General features: G+C 34.4%; 1 protein-coding gene across 7 annotated transcripts in view; it reads left to right on the top strand.

The window, feature by feature from the left end:
- The window catches only part of DCAF6 (DDB1 and CUL4 associated factor 6), a 166,118-nt gene that overhangs the window by 80,885 nt on the left and 63,428 nt on the right, over positions 1 to 21,805 (top strand). For 4 of the 7 annotated variants that reach the window (XM_059935672.1, XM_059935693.1, XM_059935682.1 and 1 more), the window contains exons 8-10: positions 2,263 to 2,356; positions 3,812 to 3,931; positions 5,304 to 5,564. In XM_059935672.1, the coding sequence (XP_059791655.1) occupies positions 2,263 to 2,356; positions 3,812 to 3,931; positions 5,304 to 5,564 (475 nt within the window). Of the gene's footprint in view, positions 1 to 2,262; positions 2,357 to 3,811; positions 3,932 to 5,303; positions 5,565 to 15,326; positions 15,498 to 21,805 lie in introns of all 7 variants that reach the window. The other 3 variants (XM_059935645.1, XM_059935654.1, XM_059935662.1) reach the window with 1 other exon arrangement.

Consider the following 21,805-nt stretch of genomic DNA (forward strand, 5'->3'; position numbering starts at 1 on the left):
ACCTGCTTAATTGTGAAAGAAAAAAGAAAAATCAATGAATGTTATGTTAGAAAAGAATAAAAGAGAGTGACCCACAGGATGGGAGAAAATGTTTGCAAATCATATATCTGGTTTATGATTTAGAATCCAGTATCCAGAATATGTTATATAAAGAACACTTAGTACTCAACAATAAAAAGACAAGTATCCTAATTGAAAAATTGGTAAAGGATTTGAATAGACATTTCTCCAAAGAAGGTATACAAATGACCATTAAGCACATAAAGAGATGTTCAACATCACTAATCAAAACCACAGTGAGGCACCACTTCACACTTACTAGGTTGGCTAAAATAAAAAAGTCAATGACAATTGTTGATGAAAATGTGGAGAAATTGGAGCCCTCATACATTGCTGGTAGGAGTATAAAATGGTGCAGGTGCGTTGGAAAACAGTTTGTCAGTTCCTCAAAAGTTAAATATAGAAGTTATCATATGATTCGGCAATTCCACTCCTAGATATATACCCAAGAAAATTGAAAACATGTCCCCGTAAAAACTTGCCCATATGTTCATAGCAGCATTAGTCACAGTAGCCAAAAAGTGGAAAGAACTCAATGTTCATCAACTGGTGAATGAATATACAAAATGTGGTATATTCAAAAAGTGGAATATTATTGAGCCATAAGAAGCAATGAAATACTGGTATATGCTGCAACGTGGATGAACCTTGAAAAATATTATGCTAAGTGAAAGAAGTCATACACAAAAGGCCACATATTATGTTATTACATTTACATGAAGTGTCCAGAATAAGCATATCCATAGAGACAGAAAGTAGATTAGTAGTTGCCAGGAGGTGAGTAGAGGGAGAAGTGGGAAATGATTGCTGATAGGTATAGGGTTTCTCTTTAAGGTGATGAAAATGTTCTGGATTAGTGTGATACAAGTAGTTGCATAGCTTTGTGAATATACACCACTGATTTGTCTACTTTAAAAGGGTAAATATTATGGTATGTGAATTATATTTCAATAAAAAGATGTTAAAATGTAACTGTTAAAGGGAGTGATTAAGAGTGTCAGATGCCATAGACATCAAATAAAATAATCTCTGAAAGGTGCCATTTGAATTGCAAATTGAGTTTTAATCATTTTATCATTGATCAGTGAACTTAGTCGTTGATCATTCACTGGTGATATTGGTGAGGATGAATTCAGTGGAAAAATGGGAACGTAAGATTGACTTCAGTGAATTGAGAGAGGAGTGGTAGATAAAAATAGAATGAATGTAGACTTATTTTTTAAAATTGGGGTATAGTTGTTTTACAATGTTGTGTTGGTTTCTACTGTACAGTGAGGTAGAGTTCCGTGTGCTATAGAGCAGGTTCTCATTAGTTATCTATTTTATACGTATTAGTGTATATATGTGAATCCCAGTCTCCCAGGTGATCCCACCCCCCCGAATATAGACTTTTTAAAAGAGGCTTGACAGTAAAGCTTCAGAAAGCATGAGAAAAGAGTGTAGCTGGATAGGAATATGAAATTGAAGTGTTTTGTTTATTAAAAATGATAAGAACCTTTAGCATATTGTGAGGAAGAACCAAGAGAGAAGAGAGGAATATAGGTATAGAGAGAATAATTGTTCAAGGAATGAAATAAAAAGCACAGATAGAGATTAAGCTTAAACAAAACAAGTGATCCATCTCCTGAGAAAGATTGGAAGGAATTAAGAAGTAGATATAGGTAAATTGTAGAATGCAGCTGAGGAAATTGATGTCATTTCTATAGAACTGACTTTATTTTCTCTGAAGTAGGAGGAAAAGTTAATAGTTGAGAATGAGAGCAACAAGGTAGAGTAGAGACACTGAGGTGAGTAATGCAGGGTTGGAATAGGTGCTGGGGGAGAACCAGAGAGCAAATTGTCAGTAATAATAATAAAATAATGATTACTTCTATTGCCAGTTAGGTATTTAGGTACTTTACCTAGACTATATTTATCATCATAATAGAAAACTTAGGCTCAATGTAGTTAGGTAACTTTCCTCTTGTCAGTTGGAAAGTGATACAGGTAGGATTAGATATCACATTTACATGATTTTAAAGTTGCATTCAAACTTTAGGTTGAAGATAATAAGTATAGGCTGTCAACATCAATGGATATTTATGGCTATCTTTCATAGTTTGATTAGCATCTCAATAAAGAAAGTAAGAAGATGGAAAGAACCTATTAGACTTACAGTGTGCTTTAAGAATTGAGCAAATGAGTTTTCTCCTCATCTTTTAGTTACGGCAGCCTCCAGTTAAGCGTTTGAGACTTCGTGGTGATTGGTCAGATACTGGACCCCGAGCAAGGCCTGAGAGTGAACGAGAAAGAGATGGTAACTATACTTTGGTCAGCTTTTTAAAAATATGGTATTTAAAAATTAATATTTTAACTTGTTTCCATTTTTTTCACTATTATAAGTGATGCTGTAACAAACCTCTTCATACATATCTTACCATACTTGTGCAAGTAAGTGTATCTTAGGATAAATTCCTAAAAGTACAATGTGTGGGTCACTGGATAATTACATTTTAATTTTGATAGTTATCAAATTACCCTCTGAAAAGTATGCACTATTTTGTATTCCCACTGAAAGTGTAGGAATGTCTTTTGCCACAAAAAACATTGGGTATTATCAAACATAGTAATTTTTGCCTTTGTATTTGATATAAAGAGCAATGAAAACTCACAGTTTCCAATCTGAGAGTTTTATAAGAGCACATAAAAAAATTGTTTTTCCTCCTGTTTTTTCCTGGGTCTTAGTTGCACCAGGCAGGCTCTTTAGTTGTGGCATGCGAACTCTTAATTGTGGAATGTGAACTCTTAATTGTGGCATGTGTGTGGGATCTAGTTCCCTGACCAGGGATTGAACCCGGGCCCCCTACATTGGGAGTGCAGAGTCTTATCCACTGTGCCACCAGGGAAGTCTCTTACGATGGCACATTTAAAATAGAAGTAATGTGTGTGATTTTAATAAACGGATCTATAGCAAAAATCTTATTCCAATGATTTCTGAAATCTTTTAAGATCAAAAGCATATTTCCCAATATATTATTGTTGATATTATTTAATATATTTTAAAATATGAAGCTACATTATATAAAGGTAATGAAGCATAAAATAAATTGTTTTCACAGAAAATTCAAAAACAAATGATTTCCATTTTAAATTATATGATTGTAAAATAGAATTGTCACAGTTTCAATTTGATGTGATACTTAATTTGAAAATGTCCTTAAGAAAATACTCATATATTTGAGGGGAGAAAAGCGGGGAGGAAAGAGATAAATAAAAAATTTTCTGGTTTCCGTTAATTTCAATTATGTGGAATTTGCAGTAAATGATGATAAAAATAAATTAAGTTTAGGGAAATTTAAGTGAGAGGGCAAACCTTCAGTTTAAGGAAATTTAAGTGAGAGGTCAAACTTTTCTTTCAATCTGTTCAACTGAGAATTCATGAGCCCTTCCTAGCTGTCTACTCTTAGAACTAAAGATGTGGGTTGAGGTAGGGGTGGTAGTGTGGAAGTACCTAAGAATTGGCAAACATGTAGGAGATGTAAGTCCTGTTCTTGAGGAACTCAAAATAGAGATGGAGAGTCATTCATATAAACATTTACTATAAAATGTGAAGATAGCCCTAATAGGTTTATATATACATTCATATAATTTATTTAGGCAATTTGATTTTTTAAAATTGCTTTCATTTTAAAGCCTTCAAATCAAGGTTTTTGCATTAATGAAAGATCCTGACCTATTCCTAAATTCACTGATAAGACCTGTGTTGTCATAGGAGAGCAAAGTCCCAATGTGTCATTGATGCAGAGAATGTCTGACATGTTATCAAGGTGGTTTGAAGAAGCAAGCGAAGTCGCACAAAGCAATAGAGGACGAGGAAGATCTCGACCCAGAGGTAATTTTTGTTATTAATTAAAGTTACCAGAAAACCTGCAAAAACTATTTATTGAAGTCAGTTTTATTTATATCATCTAATGTATACCATGTTTTATATCTTTAGTAATCATAAGGTTCTTATTGTATTGTGTGGAGCAGTAGAGAACAAAGGGTATTTGGTAAAATTTGCTCCTCTAGACTTAGCCTTCATTTTTTGCTTTTCTCAAAAAAAGTAAGAGACTCTGATATCCCCTATTGTAAGTACTTTTGTATGTGCTCTGAGAAGGGATATAGATAAAACTCTTTAGATAAGTTTTATATAATTAAATAGTTTCTTCTTTTGGTTACTTATATACAATGGCTGTCAATTGCTGTTTCTGGTGTTAGCCGACCTGTTTTCATATTTTGGTTCACTACTTTCCAGCTTTGTGGTCTTTGGCAAGTTACTTATCTCTGTCAAAAATCAGGAGTATGAAAGTTAACTCCTAAATGTTTTAAGTCCCAAAATGAAAAATTCTGTTGAATTTCATCCATAAATGGTTCTTGTTAAATTCTGCATACAAACTTAAAAAGATTTCTTAGACTATGGATTTGCTTAAGAGTTAATTATATTTGTGCTTAAATTTAAAGTAAGAAATATTTAAATCAAGATGATTAAAAGAAAAATTTTTATATTCTGTAGTAGTTGGATCTTGCAAGACATGAACTTGATTAGTTCATTCTGTCTTTCTTTTAATAATATAGATTTGAAGCAAAATCAAGGAAATTTTTAATATTTATTGAGTATTCTTAATTATTCCTTTGCAGATAGCACAAGGCCTAGCACAACACATAGTAGACATTCAAGCCTTTTAAAATCATGACTGCATCATGTTATTTTAGTGGTTAAAACATTACTGCTAATGAAATGGGAATCAGGAACTTAATCCTGTTATGACCTATTTGTAGCTTTACTCTTGTTAATAAAATTTTTTTATTAAATATTTTACCAAGGACATTATGTTATAGAGTAGAAATATATTAATATAAGTCCATATCCTATTATCCAGCTATTAAATCAGAATTATCATCTTCAAACTTAAGGAACTAGACATTATTTATAGGAATCTTTCAAGCTGTTACTTAGCTTTGTGTAAGTCAAGCTACCATACTGAGCATTTTGCTTGAAAGGTTGATTATTATAAGGAGAATGTGCCATAGGTAAATTTTTTACCCCTATTAATTAGCCTGGTGGGTGCTTTTGATATCCTGAAATTATCTGTTTCTGTGTGTGTGTGTGTGTGTGTGTGTGTGTCTGTCTGTGCACACGTATTTCTTGAGCATATCTCTAGAGTAGTTGGTTTTGGAAAGCATTTAGTATTTGAATTTGTATTATGATGTGTTTTTTGAAGGTGGAACTAGTCAGTCAGATGTTTCAACTCTTCCTACGGTCCCATCAAGTACTGATTTGGAAGTGGGTGAAACTGCTATGGAAGTAGACACTCCAGCTGAACAGTTTCTTCAACCTTCTACATCCTCTATGATGTCAGCTCAGGCTCATTCAGCATCATCTTCTACAGAAAGCCCTCATTCTACTTCTTTGCTGTCTTCTCCAGTCAGTGAACAAAGGCAGTCTGTTGAGGCATCTGGACACCACACACATCATCAGTCTGGTGAGGATGTTACTCTTTAAATAGGCTATGGTTCATCTGATGATTTCTGATAATGAAAACTTCTTTTTGGGCTATTTTGAAAGATACTAAATCACATCAACTTATTCTTGCTGGAATAAATGATCAAAATGACATGTAATATGTGAATGTGTAACTTAAAAACAAAATTCAAGTATGCCTCACTTGCATGAATTTTAACAAATAGCAGGAATCTTCAGTTTACACAAGACAGTTCTTTAAAAAATGTAAGTACCAGCAGATAGTGTTTTGACATAGTTTAATGCACTTGACTTAACAATTACTTTTATAGACCATTATAGACCAAAATATCTTTCTTAAGCTTTTTTGGTTGTCTGTGTTAAAGTGATAGTGAAAATATAGCCCTGATTATTATTAGATCCATTGTATTTATGTTTTTAAAATTATTTTTCCTCAAATCATGACATACTTTTAATACATTCTTTATGATGAATTTTATGTGGTCTCTTGTCAACAATGTATACAATTTACCAAAAGAATTATTTCTCCTATATTTACGTGAAAAAAATTATTTTAACAAATCCTTGTCTTCTTGGTATTTGATGTTAGTGAAAAAAATCAACTCCTAAATTCTGTTAAAATTGTGTTTTCCTCTCAATATTACAACTCCTCATGTTCAAACACCCCACCCCACCCCCAGCTATGGAATGTGCTAGTGTTTACATCAGTAATCTTTAGCAGATATGTCTGTAGTTTACTTGACATTTTAAATATATACATGTAATTATAATAACCAACAAGATGTTCATTCATATTTTTCTTTGAGTTTTTATAAGGAAGTATATTCCTCAATATATAATCAAAAATATTAGCAACTAAAGATACATCTGGCATGCCTCAGCTAAAGCCTATAAAAAAAATTCCTAACAGCTTAACTGCCAAGCTGTCACTTTATTCTTGCTTCTCTGAAATCTGATGCCAGATCACCAAATATGGGGTGTTTTAAATTAAGCACTCTTTTATCAGTATATCCCATTTTTTTTTTTTTTTTTTTAGTATATCCCATTTTTGGTAATTCATTTTCAGTTTCTATGGGAATAGAAGCCAGACTCAATTATGTGGCTGTTAAATAACACTTGTGTACAATTTACCTATAATAATAACCTAAAGATGAGCTATAAAATTAGATTTTCCACATTCTGATTGATACAGCATTTCAAGTTATGGGAAAATAAAATACTTTGGAGGGTTAGGGAAGTCTGGACAGAATCATTTAAAAGTTTGCTTTTCAAAACAGGTAAAATTGGTAAAAACAAGACTTTTTAAAGTGATAGCATGCTTGGGAATAGTCTTAAAGATTCTGATCAATTATAAGTTTGGTCAAAACTTAGCAAGAAGATTCCCTATCTCATGTTCACGTTCCACTGAATCTTAACTGATTCCAATTGTTTCTTAAATACATTTCTGAGTAAACTACTTAGTATGGAATTTCATTTTTCCTTTTTGTCATAGATACTTAACACATTCTAATACTACATTTGAAATTACTAAATCCTTTTTAATATTTGAGGTAAGTATTAAATACTTGAATACTATTTCTATTTCATTGAATCATTGAAATAGAAAAAACCATTTTTGTGATGATCAAGCAACATTGAACATTACTTGGCACTTTTGTCTATATATTTTTCAAAGAAACATAGGAAATACTTTTAACTGGTAGGTTATGGAAAGAATTTTGGCTGACTAAACTATGGAAAAGAGGAATATTTCCATGTTACCAAGACAGTATTGCTGTTGAGGAAGATGATTTGATATTAGATGTAACATCTAAAGATTATGTCTGTGATTGTTTTGACAATAGGCCTTTCATAATCCCAGAGTTTAGCATTTTAACAATACGAACTTAATGCTCTTTATGTTTTGTTTTGTTTTTTTTCTCAATCTTTTATTCACTTCTAAGTCCAGATGGGTTTGTGGATAGTAGGAATTGTCCATGTAGGTGGGAGTATCATCCTAGAGCCATGATTTCTATTATTGCCTTGCATAGAGATAGAGAAAACAAAAAGTATGTTTCTTGCCTTGCTGTGGATACCTCTTTATGTAAATGTTTGTATCTTTCATTCAGGTCCCTTGCATTTCCTCTGTCACTTTTACTGGATTGAGGGAGAGGGACAGTGGGAATGTGAAGACTTGCCTGGCAAAACTCCATCTCTGACTGAACCTAATTATTTGCCTTCTCTTAGTCTGCAACTGAGTCACTGATAGTGAAGAAATTCATGACTACAGATTTCATTGGCACTCCGCGTTAAAGCAGTCTTCCAACACTGTTGCTCAGCACCTAGACAGAATGTCTGTTTCACACCTTCATGTCTCTCAAACTGTTAGCACCGCCCTTTACCCTCATCCCACCCCCTAGCTGATAACCTTCTTTCATTCACAGTGGGGAAAAAAAGCGTTCACTTTCCTACTTTTGAATCTCCCAACTTTCCAGCATCTATACTCACATTGTCTGTGACAGAAGCAGTCACATTTTGGGAAGAAGTGTATCTGCTCCTAACAAAAGCTAGCCAGTGCATCTCTTTCCAGCTTCTCAAGGACTTTGCTCCTTCTCCTGCATCTTTATTATTACCTTTTCTACTGAATTTTTCCTTTCCACGTCAAACATGCTCTATAATTATCTTCTGTCTTAAAAATATCTCTTAACTGTCCCATATTCCCCTCCAGACTCAAGTCTTTGCTCCTTTTATAATCAGAGTCTTCAAAAGAATAGCTTACATATACTGTCTCCATTTTCTTACCATCTTCCACTTATTTATCAACCAGCTCCACTCTGCCTTTTAACCTCCTTTTCCACTGAAACTTTTTGTCAAAGTCACCAGTGACTTCCATTTTGCCTATTTTAAAGTATACTTCTTTGTTCGTAGTTAGTAGATTTTTTAACCCAGTTGCGTTTAACGTAGTCTGTCACTTCTTTTTTGAAACACTTACCTTTTTTGGCATCTATGACACCACTTTTGCCTACTTACTCTTATTAGCAACTCTGGCTGGTTTTCAGTAGCCATTTTTGATATTTCTTATTCTATATTTCTCAATATTTTAGTAAAACCCCTAGTCTGTGCTCTCTTCTCTACATGCACTCTATCCCTGGTTAATTGCATCATTTCCCATAGCATTTAATATCTCCTCTAAGTTGATGATTCCCAAATGTATATTGACAATCTGATTTTCTACCCTAAGTTATAGACTCCTGTGTCCAACTGCTTATTTGACTTCTTTTTGGTTATCTTTGGACATCTTAGGTTTAATGTGTCCAAACTGAAATTTAATTTATCCTCCTATCCTTCCCGTCTCACTAATCTCTTTCATCTTGGTCATTTCATATCTCAGTAAATTGTAACTACTGCTCATGTGCTTATTTTAATAGCCTGTGAGTTACTGATTCCTTGCTTTCCTTCATGTCCCACACCCAATCCATCAGCAAGTTCTGTTGGTTCTGTATCTAAAATATGTTCTACTTCTTTCCATCTTACATCATTTGTTGTCCACTAATTGATCTCTCTTCATTTACTCTTGTTCCCTTATAGTTTATTCTCCATGCAGCAGCCAGGATGAGTATCTTAAAATGTTAAATCAGGTTATATAGTTTTGTTGTCTAAAACCCCTCAAAGACTTCTAAATGCGTTTATAAATATAAATACAAGAGAAAAAACTCAAACTCCTTACTGTGGACCTAAAAGAACCTATATGGCTGGGCCCTTGCCTATCTCTAGCCTCATTTCATACCACATTCTCACTTCCTAATGATCATTATGCTCCAGCTGTACTGGTTTTCTTTCAGTTCCTTGAATGTGCCAAGTTTTCTTCTGCCTCTTTCTTTTGGATTCTGAGTCTTTGTACTTACTGATCTCTGTACCTGAGAAGCAGCTCTTCCTTTTTTATTGGTTCTCAGCTCCAATGTCACCCAAGGGAGGTCTTTGATAACTACTCTAGCTAGATTCATCTTCCTTTCCTATCCTCCCTAAAATTTTATTTTCTTTTATATAGCCCTATTTATTTCCTGAAAAGTACTTATTAAAATTTGTAATTATTTTAGTTTTTATTCATTTGTTTATGACTTATTTTCTCTTGTTAGAAAATGCTCTCATAAAGACAGAGATTTTATTTATCTTGTTCTATGTAAGCCTCTTTTTCTTCCCAACAATAGTTACTCTTTAATGATACTGTTAAGACTGTTATCTTTAAGCTAGTATAACCTATATAGAATATTTAGCTATATTATAGTCTTTATAGTTTCAGTCCCATTTCATTCATTCTGGATGTTTCCAGTAGGCTCTGCAAATTTGATGATACCTAGGGAAGATGCTGTGAATGGACATCCAGTCATTTATTGCTTTTGGATCCATTATTTGCCCTTGGCTGTCCAGACCACATAAGACTGAATAGATATTTTTTCTTACTTTGTTCCAGAAATATTTTATGGAAATACTTGTAAAAAATCATTTTGATAAATGATAAAATCAAGACAGAAATATGGGTAGGAAGAAAAAATGGAGCCACAGTGAGGTGAATATATAAAATGCATACCTGAAGAATAGTGTATCTAGAGGGGGCCACAGAGTTGGCTTTGGGTATAGTAGCTGAATTAGGAAGATAAAATATACTAAAGTGGAATTTGAAGTCAGTTGGTAGATCTTTTTTTTAAAATTTGGACATCTTCACCCTTCATATTCTTGAATTTTATTTTCATTCACATAGACCATTTGAAACTACATTCTATATACATAACCCAGAATCTAACATTTTGATTCTTATGTTATACATGGTCTTTTCTTGAATATTTAACAAAAGACTGTGCCTTTGAAAATATGGTTATAAGATTATCTATTTAAAAACCAGATAGGGGGCTTCCCTGGTGGCGCAGTGGTTGAGAATCCGCCTGCCAATGCAGGGGACACGGGTTCGAGCCCTGGTCTGGGAAGATCCCACATGCCGCGGAGCAACTGGGCCCGTGAGCCACAACTACTGAGCCTGCGCGTCTGGAGCCTGTGCTCCACAACAAGAGAGGCCGCGATAGTGAGAGGCCTGCGCACCACGATGAAGAGTGGCCCCCGCTTGCCGCAACTAGAGAATGCCCTCGCACAGAAACGAAGACCCAACACAGCCAAAAATAAATAAATAAATAAATAAATAATGCAAATGAAAAAGAAAAAAAAGAATTCAACAAGTATTTAAAAAAAAAAAAACAGGTATGACTGTGAGCTGATAGGTTAAAACAAAATCTTCATAGTTTTATTTATAAAAAGTATTTCAAAGTAACTATAAAATATGTTTTTCTTTCTTAGTAATGCCTATCAGACATCACTTTTAGTTGTTTCTTAAACTAAGTCTAGAAATGTCTTCATTTTGTGTGTTATCTGTAATTTTTTTCCATGGTAAGGAGCTTCCTATAATGAGAGAATGTTAAATGAGGCATTCATTCCAGTGTGTTATAGTTTAATTGCCTCCTTTGGTCTTACTTTAGTCTAAGAAAGAGAAGGTGGTTTCTTTGGATTGGATGGGGATATCAGTACATACAAAACTCAGTTTTGGGGGCTCACCTTGAGAAGTGAGTCACCTAAAGGATCCATGTGTTTCTAATTAATGGACCACTCAGACCATGAGAATTGAATTTTTTTAAGATAGTGTTTCATGGCTTATGCGTGGATTCCTGCTTATTTACAAATTACTGTGTCTGCTCAGGTTTATACATTTATTTAGGTCCTTTCATAATCTTTATAGCTGAATTGAGCTCTGTAGAAAAATTCCTGGGGAAGTAAGAACTCTGTTGTATGGCATAGCAAAGCAAACCTTTCAAAGCCCAGATACTCAGTTTATAGTTTCCTTAAAGGGGATCAGGATCTAGTCAGATGAGATACAGGCAATTTAGAGATTAGAAACAAGTGGAAATATTAGGTTAGTGACTTCCACTTTGGGGAAACTAAAGAAGAGATCAGAGGAACTTGGAAGTTAGTAAAGGAGTGACCAGTTCTAGGAGAAAAAAAAACACAAGGATCACCTGGACAAAGGAGCAAGTTGGGAGTGGGGGACAGTTGATAGCAAGCAGATAAAGTACCACCAAATTAGATATAAAAATAATCCAGTGTCCAGGACAAAAGACCTTATGTATTGGAAGAGAGGCAGGACTTGAGGTTAGAACCAAATAGACCTTTGTTGGGTCAACTATAGTTTATTGTTCTTTTCCATCAGTGGGAATTGTCATTAGGGAGACTAGCCTAGAGTCTTTCAGAAAAAAACAAGAAGAGCAAGGTTAGTAGTTTCAGGAGATGAAAGTACAAATTTCCCATTAGCAATTCCTGACTCTTTGTTGAGGATTTTTTTGTTATCGCTTTTAAAGTTCAACCCAAAGGTATTCAGTGTATTCACTTTCAATTTTGGCTAATGGTAACAAAAATTTGTTCTCCAAGCATTTATTCATATTACAAATTATATATGTTTGTTTATACATTCTTAAAAAGATGTAATGTGTATGTGTCTTATGTGCCTTTAATACTTCAAACTGCTAGCAGAACTATTTGTTTAGATTGGTATTTCTGCTTGGAATTTTTAATTCAATATTTGCCTCTCCTAGTTAGCTGCATGATGACTTCTTTCCCTAGCCTCATTTTTTTTTTTTTTTTTTTAACTTGGTTGGGGAGACATACAACCAGCCTTCAAGTAAGCAAACAAATTCTTCTTTGAAAAGCACTGGGAGCATTGAATTAATGGTTCATGACATTATCATAACTAAATCTTTTTTTTTTTTTGTAACTAAATCTTAATTTTCCAAGTTATAGAGCACCACTGCTTATATTTAGAGCCTGCTATTGATTTGCTACATCACCTAGTGGGTCTAGGATGGAGACTCATATCCCCATAAAACATTTGGCAGTGCAAGAGAGAGGGTTTGAAACAACCATGAAGTTGGGTGAATTTTTTGTGATTTTTTTTTTTTTTCAGTTTTCTTAGCAAAACTTGACATATCTGTAATCTCTCTCTTTATGGTAATTTCTTTTGAAGTATAAAATGACAGACTTTATGGCTGCATAATAATGCTTTATTTTATGTTGCTAAAAGTGTTACTACTATGCTGACAGTAACTATGGGATATGTATATACCTAAAAAGAAGGCACTAGGGCTTCCCTGGTGGCGCAGTGGTTGAGAATCTGCCTGCCAATGCAGGGGACACGGGTTCGAGCCCTGGTCTGGGAAGATCCCACATGCCGCGGAGCAACTGGGCCCGTGAGCCACAGCTACTGAGCCTGCGCGTCTGGAGCCTGTGCTCCGCAACAAGAGAAGCCGCGATAGTGAGAGGCCCGCGCACCGCGATGAAGAGTGGCCCCCGCTTGCCGCAACTAGAGAAAGCCCTCGCACAGAAACGAAGACCCAACACAGCCATAAATAAATAAATAAATAAATATAAAATGCATTAAAAAAAATTTTTTTTTTTTAAAAAGAAGGCACTATACTATTGAGCGTCACAATTTATTTGTTAATGAATACTACCCTACTTGGTACTGGAGAATTTTCTAGGAGGAACTAGCAATGAAAGACTATGATGACACTTGAATTGTTAAACCTTAACTGCCAATTGCATAAAATTCTTTATAAACAGGGGACATGGTAACAAGAGGTTAGTGTCTCTGGCATGATTGATTCTGAAACAACAAACCAAATTTTACACTCTTATAATCTATATAAAAGAGGCTGAAAGTTATTTGGTAGTTTGTATAATTTGCTGTCAGTGTCAGTGAGAGAAATTCCATGTGCTCCCTCCATCAAATCTACAACTAATCTCTACTCATATACTCTGCCTCCTCTTTGGTTAGAGTGGATGACATTTTTATGCACCTATCTAAAGCCAATTCCTCCTCTTATCCACTGTAATTCACCTCCTTTGGTCTACTCAAGGACATCATTCCCGCATGTGCCCACTTCTCATTCATTATCTTTGTTCCTTCTCCCAATTAAACATTGTCCATCAGCATACAAACATATGTATTATCTCCCAAACTAAAACAAACAAACCTCCCTTGATTCTGTTCTCCCACCAACAATCAGCCGATTTCTCTGTTCCTCATTGGCAGCAGAACTTCTAGAAAAAATATATATGCTGTGTCCCTCTACTTCTTTACTTCCCCTTTCTCTTGAACCTGTTCCAGCCAGGTTTTGGCCCCTGTAACTTCACTGAAACGGCTCTTGTCAAGGTCTTCTTTGTGGTTAGTTCTCGGTCAGTATCTTTTTCATTGTATCAGCAGACACAACTGCTTACTTTATCCTTCTTGACACACTTTCATCACTGAGCTTACAAAACTTGGCTCACTCAGTTCTCCAGCCTCCTCACTGGATTCTCCTTACTCTTCCTGTTCTTTTTTCTCTTAAACACTGAAGTGTCCCAGAATTTAGTTCTTAGACTACTTATTCTCTTAATGTGGCTTAAAGTAACATCATCAGTGACATCCAGATTTACTGGTGAATTCTAGACTATTACAGTGAGTCCCTACGCAGTGTCTCCACTCGGATATCTGTTAGTTCTTTTCTTCCCTCTAATACTACTTGCTCCTTCTCGATTCTTCCCGTCGCAATAAATGGCAACTCCATTTTTCCTGTTATCTACACCAAAAACTTTGGGATCACTCTGCATCCAAACTATCAGCAAATTTTTCTCCCATTACCTGTAGTATATATCCCGCATCCAGATATACTTCCCCCTCTGAACATTAGTGTTTGCTCTTTCCTTTGCCTGGAACACTCTTCCTCCAGATATCCATGTGGTTTACTCCTTCACATCCTTGAGGTCTTTGTTCAAAAATCATCTTAGGAGGAGAAGCCTTCCCTTATGACCATACATAAAACAACCACCACTCCTCCACAATCTTCATCACCCTGACCTTACCCTGCCCCATTCACTTCATAGCAGTTATCCCTACTTGACACAGATAAATGCATACATGTATATTATATATGTGTGTGTATGTGTGCAGTGATGTCTGTTTTCCTCTCAAAACAAATGAGTAGGGACTATTTTTTTGTTCAATGTTTCATTTATCCCCAGAGCCTAAAACAATGCCTCATACCTAGTAGGTACTCAGTATTCTCTGCAGAATTTCATGTTATACTATTTTTATTTTTTATCTGTGACCACTGCCTCAGATAAAGTTTAAGAAAATGTTAAAGATTATGTATTTTTCAGCTCAAAAGAAAAAGTAAATGATAATTCCAACATAAAAAGAAACATTTTAGCTGAAAAATGTAAAACTTTTACTTTTTAAAGGGCTCTCTACTAATAAATTTCAAGAGTTATTTCCAAATGCATAACTTTTTCATAATCTTAATTATTATTTGATTGAAATTAGTAGTTTTTGTATATAGAGTAAATGAGATAACTGATATTTTTCAATTTTTCTTAGTATTGTAAAAAGAGATGCGATTAGGAAAGGAATGTTCACTTTTAAATGTTTTGCTTATGGAAGATTTTACTTTCATTCCGTTTAATTACTTAAATACCCTTAGAGAACTCTATGTGTCTAATTCATCATAGTTAAATAGAAGCATTCGGGTGTGTAAGTATGTATAGTTGATCATAATTTAATGATCAGTAATTTTTTGAGTCATTTGTTTTTAGTATTCCTCTATGAGACATGTGTTTTATTTATACCCTTCTGTCTTTAATGTATAATCAGATTCTTGCTGTGTTCTGTTGTATTACTGTCTTTTCACCTTTCTTTTCCTATCTGTGTCAGAATTTCTAAGGGGGCCTGAGATAGCTTTGCTGCGTAAGCGCCTGCAACAACTGAGGCTTAAGAAGGCTGAGCAGCAGAGGCAGCAGGAGCTAGCTGTGCGCGCCCAGCAGCAGCCTTCCACTTCTGATCAGGCTTCTCGGGAGGGCCCTGCACAGGACCCTCAGGCTTCAGGTTGTTCATGTCAAGTGTCCTTAAGCAGCTGGTAGCGTTGGTTTCTTAACTCTGCTGCTGTGTAATAAGATGCTTCCCTTTTCCCCTTCCAAAGAAAGCGGATGCGCTTGCAGCTTTTCCCTCCGTTTCTTGCATATGGTGAAATTTATCATCACACGGCTAGAGGGACAGATTGGCAGCAGCACTTGCTAGAGAGGCAAATATAAAATAGTCCATTATTTTATTTGTAGTTGTGGAGAAGGGCAAATATTTATTACTTTTATGGCTAATGAGATACTATGTAATAATCTAGTGAACTTAGAGCCTACATTGATAGTTCTATTGAAATTTCCTATATGCTGAAATGCTATCTGTGCTTATGGCTCCTAGCTCCTCTTCTTTTTTTTTTTTTTTTGCTTTGAAAGTTAACCAGTATTTCTATTCCCATATAAACCTAGTAATGCTAGATTTTAGAATTATAATGTTGTTTGGCCGTTCTAGCATGCTGACTCAATCATCCCCTTCTGTAATTATTTGAAATTTTTCAATATTTGCTTACTTATTCCTCCAACACATAATCAACTTTCTGGTATACAGGGCAGCAAAAATATTCCAGTTTTATGTTCCTGTTTTTTTGCGATAAAACTCTGATAAGACAGTAATAATCTGTGCCACTCTCTTTTTCATTGAGTATTTTAGTGGCTCAAGTTATTTTTATGGCCAAAAAGCTCATGATGCTCAATAAACATTTGTTGAAAGAATTAGTGAAAGATATCGCATAAAATAATCTGTCAACTTAATTCTTTCAAGATGGATAGTAGATACTATGTATCCTGTACTATAGGTACTATAGTAGGTGCTGTCATACTAACGAGATTATACTACTTTGATACACTTTGTTTTGGCACCCTAAGGAGTGATGAGTTGGGAATTAATCACTTTGAGAACTCTGATTAAATTACTTGGAATTAATCTGTATATTGGTAGAACTGGACAACCTCCACTTTATAAATATCTGTTCCACTAAGTGCTGTGGTGATAAAAGCATATTATGTAATACCATGGTGAAATAAAATAGATTTAAATAACTGCAATATAGGTATGATGTTTGGAACAAATTATGGACCTGATTTTTAACTTATTATTATATTAATGGAGAGAATATCAGTCAAGCAAAGAAGATGTCTCTCTCTCTGTCTTTTTTTGTTTTTTTCTATAGAGAAATCTTTTCCTACACTTAAAACTAACAAAGTTTGATTAGATTACAGCTGTGACATTTAATAATAATACATTTTGCTATGCTTTTGTGCTGTGTATAAAACTCTAGCTCGGGTTTTAAAAGTAAAAATATATAACATATAAAACAATAAGAAGGAAGATAAAGTATCCCTACATGTATAAATATTTTTTAAATACTGAAGTTTAGCAGATAACAAACCAAGTATTAAAGTGAATTTGAGTATAAAGCAAAACTGTCTACATTATCAGTAGGGAAATGTACATTGTGGACATTAGGAAAATATTGACACTCAGTCTTTATATCTAGTTTATCAATTTGAATCAAAGCAAGTTCTTTTTAGAATCAGAAAGCTTTAGGGTGATTATATGGTCTTTGTAAAATAAGATGCTGTTTTCCCAACTCTAAGCATCATTCTTATTAAATAGTACCTAGTTTGATAACCAGTATATTTTAAAAAGCCAAAGCTGAGTTAGATGCCTTGCCAGTTTTGAAGTTGAGAAACATGTTATCTTAATTTTGTTATTAAACAACTTACTTGGGCTGCTGAGGCTGCCCACGTGGACCAATCTTAGAGGCCCTTAGTGCTGTCACTCAGCGTATGTTGCTCCCTTCACCTACAAGGTGAAACACGTCATCTATATCATACGCTTTTAACATAGCATTCATATGAGACCCCTAGTAAGTCTAACCTGTAACATGGCCTGGGTTCATTTGTTAGTGTTAACTTTTATCTTATTCTGTCCTCACATGTTAGGAACACTATTTGGTAATTAAAAACTTTAAGAACAGTTAAATAATGTATTGTTAGTTTGTTACAAAGGATAACTAATAAAGTATATATATATTTTGTCCATTTAGTAAATTTTGGATGTGAGGAAAGATGAGTTGACTTAATGCAAAATTCTTCATTTCAGAACATTCAAATTATAAAAATACAGAATAGGAATTAAATTTATGAAATTCAACAGGGAGATAGGTTTTCTTTGAATAACAATTAGCAAAACATTTTCTTATACTTCATGATGTATGAATACAATTTTGTGTATGTGTATTATGGACATTAATTGATCCATTCACTCATGCTAGATGTTACTACTAAAATCATCAATATAGAATAGCACAGAATTAACATTCTAGATTTTAACTTTTTAACAGTAGAAGACTGTGCAATTCTCATAAAACATTTTCCCATTATATGTTGTTGTCTTCACAGTGTCAGCAAGTGATGATACTGTCAATAAATGATACTTCTATCATTTTCTCACCTATTTAAGCCTTTTAGGTATAAGATATTCAAAGGAGACATTAATGTGATTTGGAAACCAAGAAATTTTTAACAAGTGTAGAATTTCTGAATGATTACATTGTCTGATAAATATTTTATTCTCTTTTCAAAATATAGGACTCGTGAGAATATTTTGTGAAAGGCTAAGTGTAAGATGAATCTACCTAATACCTAATTTCTGTAGGAAAATGGGATCAAGCCATCAAGCCATTTTATAGAAATAATCTACATTTGAATGAGATCAAATGGGAAGGCACCTGATGCCAATATTTCTTGGCGGTTGAAAACTAAAACATCATTCCAAGGCACCAAGTGCTATTTAAAATGAGCTAAGTAAGATAGATGTTAAGATACGTTTAAACAATGGTTTCCCCCCCTTTTTTTCAGCTGTGAAATCAGAATTTCATGGAGAAGTTCTAATATAAAATACATAAAAGTGACAGTGTTGTGATTGAACATAAAGAGAGTTAAGAAATGACAGCCCAACTCCTTGTCCTTCTTGCCACCCCCAAGCCACCTCTGCTCTCTGAAGCACACTTTGAACACCACTCCTCTAAAAGAATTTTTGACACCTGTAAATGATAATTATTCATAGCTAATTTCCAAAATTTTTATTTTTCAAAGTCAGTATATATACTTTTAAAATATTTTCACTTTAGTTTTTAAAAAAAGTGCATTTTTTTCTAGGCTTTTAGGAAATACATCACAACTCATTTCTAGTCTTTCAGTTTTTTTTTTTTTAAATCATAAAGAGATGAATTTACCTTCATCAGATCACTGCCTGGGTGTTAGACTGGCTGAGTTCTTGTCCCTGGCCCTATGACAAATGACCTTGGGCAGGTCATTTGGCTGCTTTATGCCTCAGTTTCCCAATTATTGATTTATTTAAGTAGCGTGGCCTGCCATAATTTATAGAGATGGCATAAGGATGGGATGGAGAATACTGTATAAAGTTTTTATACTCCTAAGTAGAGCAGTACACATAGTAATGGACTATCTTAATTATAGTGACTTTAACTAACTACCTCAAGATGTCCTCATTTTACAGCCATGTAAGGTTGATAGCATTCAGGGTTTTGAATGAGCTGTATGTATGTTTATCAGATGAATGCCGTACATAGCTATGGCAGAGGCATTCAGCATATGGCTGATTTTAAACCCAACTCTTTTTTTCCATTTCAGGTCCCCTGAAGTCATGGGTTGCTGGCTCCTGCTCAGAGTGACGACACCCTGTGGAGTCTGCTGGTACTGGCCCAACCACCACAGAGCCCCACTGGAGCATGGAGCCAGCCTAGAGAGGGTGTCAGGTAGGAACTGTTTTTTCACTTTATGGCACGGTTTTGCCGATTGGAAAAGAAAAAAGTAAATTTTATACCCCTTAAAGGGTATAAAACATTGGTGAATATTTTAAAGGGCTTTTCAAAACTGAGCCATATTGGAAAAAATCAGCACTTACCCGGTCCTGTGCAAGCAGGCTCTATACAACATCCAGTTCCCCACAATGTCCATGATGTCAGTTACACGTAGCACTTCTCAAATGGATGCGTTTGACCCAGGTGTTTAGTGATTATAATAACATAAGCAGTTAGTAAATCAGATGTAATGTTGACATAGTTCTGCAAGTATTTCTTAACTACTTTGAATGATAGGGTCCTGAGCAAAACAGTGATGGGTCTCTTGGCACTTTAAATGCAGGACCATGCTCCATGTTTTTCAGAACAGCCTCCTATCATCATTTTTCATTCAACACCATGTTTCTGAAAAACAAGCAAGTAATAACATATATGCTGTCTAAGTAGTTTACATGGATTATCTCATTACATCTTCACAAGAACAGTATGTGGTAGATATTGTAATTATCCCCATTCTACAGATGGAGAAACTGAGACTTAGAGACGTTAAATAACTTGCCCACGGTTACAGTATTACTGAGTAGGAAAGCCAGATTTGAACCCAGGGGAGTCTGACTAAAGAGTCCTTGTTACTTAGATTATAATTCCTTATTTTTTTCTACAGTTGAAAAAGTTCACATGTCCAGGGGCTAAAGAAGTTTCTCAAAACTAAAACACGAAATTTTTGGAGATACACAGTAATTAACCATGAGACACCTTGAGCTTAGACTGAAGGAGCTTTTGCTTAAAGTTTATCTCTACTTTAAAAATAATAATAATCTAAGACATTTCCAATAGGCTGACCAACTGTATTGCATTTTGTAATAAATTATCATTGGACCATATGGTCAGATTTTTATTTTGTGATAGTGCTTTCTAGAAGACATTTCACAGAAAGAAGGAATAGAGTATGCAAACACTGAAGCAATCAGCATTGAACTAATACTTGTTTGTTTTTTTAATATTAGATATTCTGATGATTATTGTGTTAACATTTGGAAATACTTCTGTAAGTTGGAAATTATGGGTATTGTATTTCTGAATATCTAGTGATATAGAAACATTTTACTTCAAATGTTTTATGTGACAGGAAAGTAATCCTTCCAAAAACAGTTGCATGGTACCCAAAATTAAAAATAGAATGGAAGCAATGATGAAGAAGGATTTCTTCTTAAAGATTGGTCTTCAACATGGAAAGAACGACAGCTCCCCAGATATACACAATATCTGTGACAGACTGTAAAACCAAAACGGAAGCCCTTTTAGCTTAATATCTTTCTGTCTTAACCTAAACTTTGTTAACATTTTAAATACTTCAAGAGTTTGAAAACACACAATTTTGTGGAGATGATAGCATTCTAGATCCTTTCTCAATGTGTTTTATTTAAAAGCTTACATAAGATGCACTTTAATAAGATTTGTACATTCCATAATATTCATGAAAATATTAAATATTTGAAAAAAGATTGCTTGGAGAGTTGTTAGTTTTCTGAGGCTTCTTAATGAGAGTATAATGAAATGTATAACAAATCCAAAGGGATAAAAAATATTTCATAAGAGGCTTTCTAGGAAGATTTTCCAATATTTATTTCACTGTGACTCACATTTTTATTGTTTTTCTTAAAGAATATCATTTTGTTTGTCTCTAAAGACTGACTCATCTGCTCTTCAGAAAGAGCATAGATAGGAATGTTGTATCTAACTCTGAGATGGATATTTGAGAAGTCTTAGAAAAGCAAAGCAAAGCATGGCTAGATTAGGGAACCGATTAAAATACTATCATTCCTACTTTCTTTTTTGTGTAATACAGATTTGTTGAGCTGAATATTCTGATGAAGAGGTGATAAGTAAGGATACTTTAAGTAAAAGCTATTATTTAAATAATGATCATGCTTTATCAAAATCTAGTAATACAAAAATTTATGAGCACACTGGTTATCTCAGAAGGTAGACAATTTAAAATTGATACCAGTAGTCCCAGTAGCAGGATTCAGACTTTTTAACGTGTACAAATTGAAGCAGTCAAGTGGTATAAAATTGCTAAGAATCAAGGATATTTTGGAAAACTTTTAGCTATTGAGTTAAGGACACTCTTAAATCAAAATACTTACCTTTGGGGGAATAATGTGCCATTATGAATAGAAACCGATCAGTCAAAAGTGCAGAGTTTTTGTTTTATTAACAACATTTGCTACGAACAGAGCGTAGGCTGTTAGAAACTAGGAATTATTCTTACAGTTAGTGGACAGCTATGCTTGCTATCCGCATTTTCCCTCTTCCTGTAGCTTCACTAGCGCACTAGAACCCAAGCCCGGAATAGTAGCCACCTCCTTCTGTTCCCCAGTGCCTTTCTTAGTTACCAGGTCCCTGGGATGACCAGGAAGGAAGGAGAGCGTTGGATCTAAAAATGTGA

Source organism: Balaenoptera ricei, chromosome 1 (assembly GCF_028023285.1).
Source record: "Balaenoptera ricei isolate mBalRic1 chromosome 1, mBalRic1.hap2, whole genome shotgun sequence".
NCBI lineage: Eukaryota > Metazoa > Chordata > Mammalia > Artiodactyla > Balaenopteridae > Balaenoptera > Balaenoptera ricei.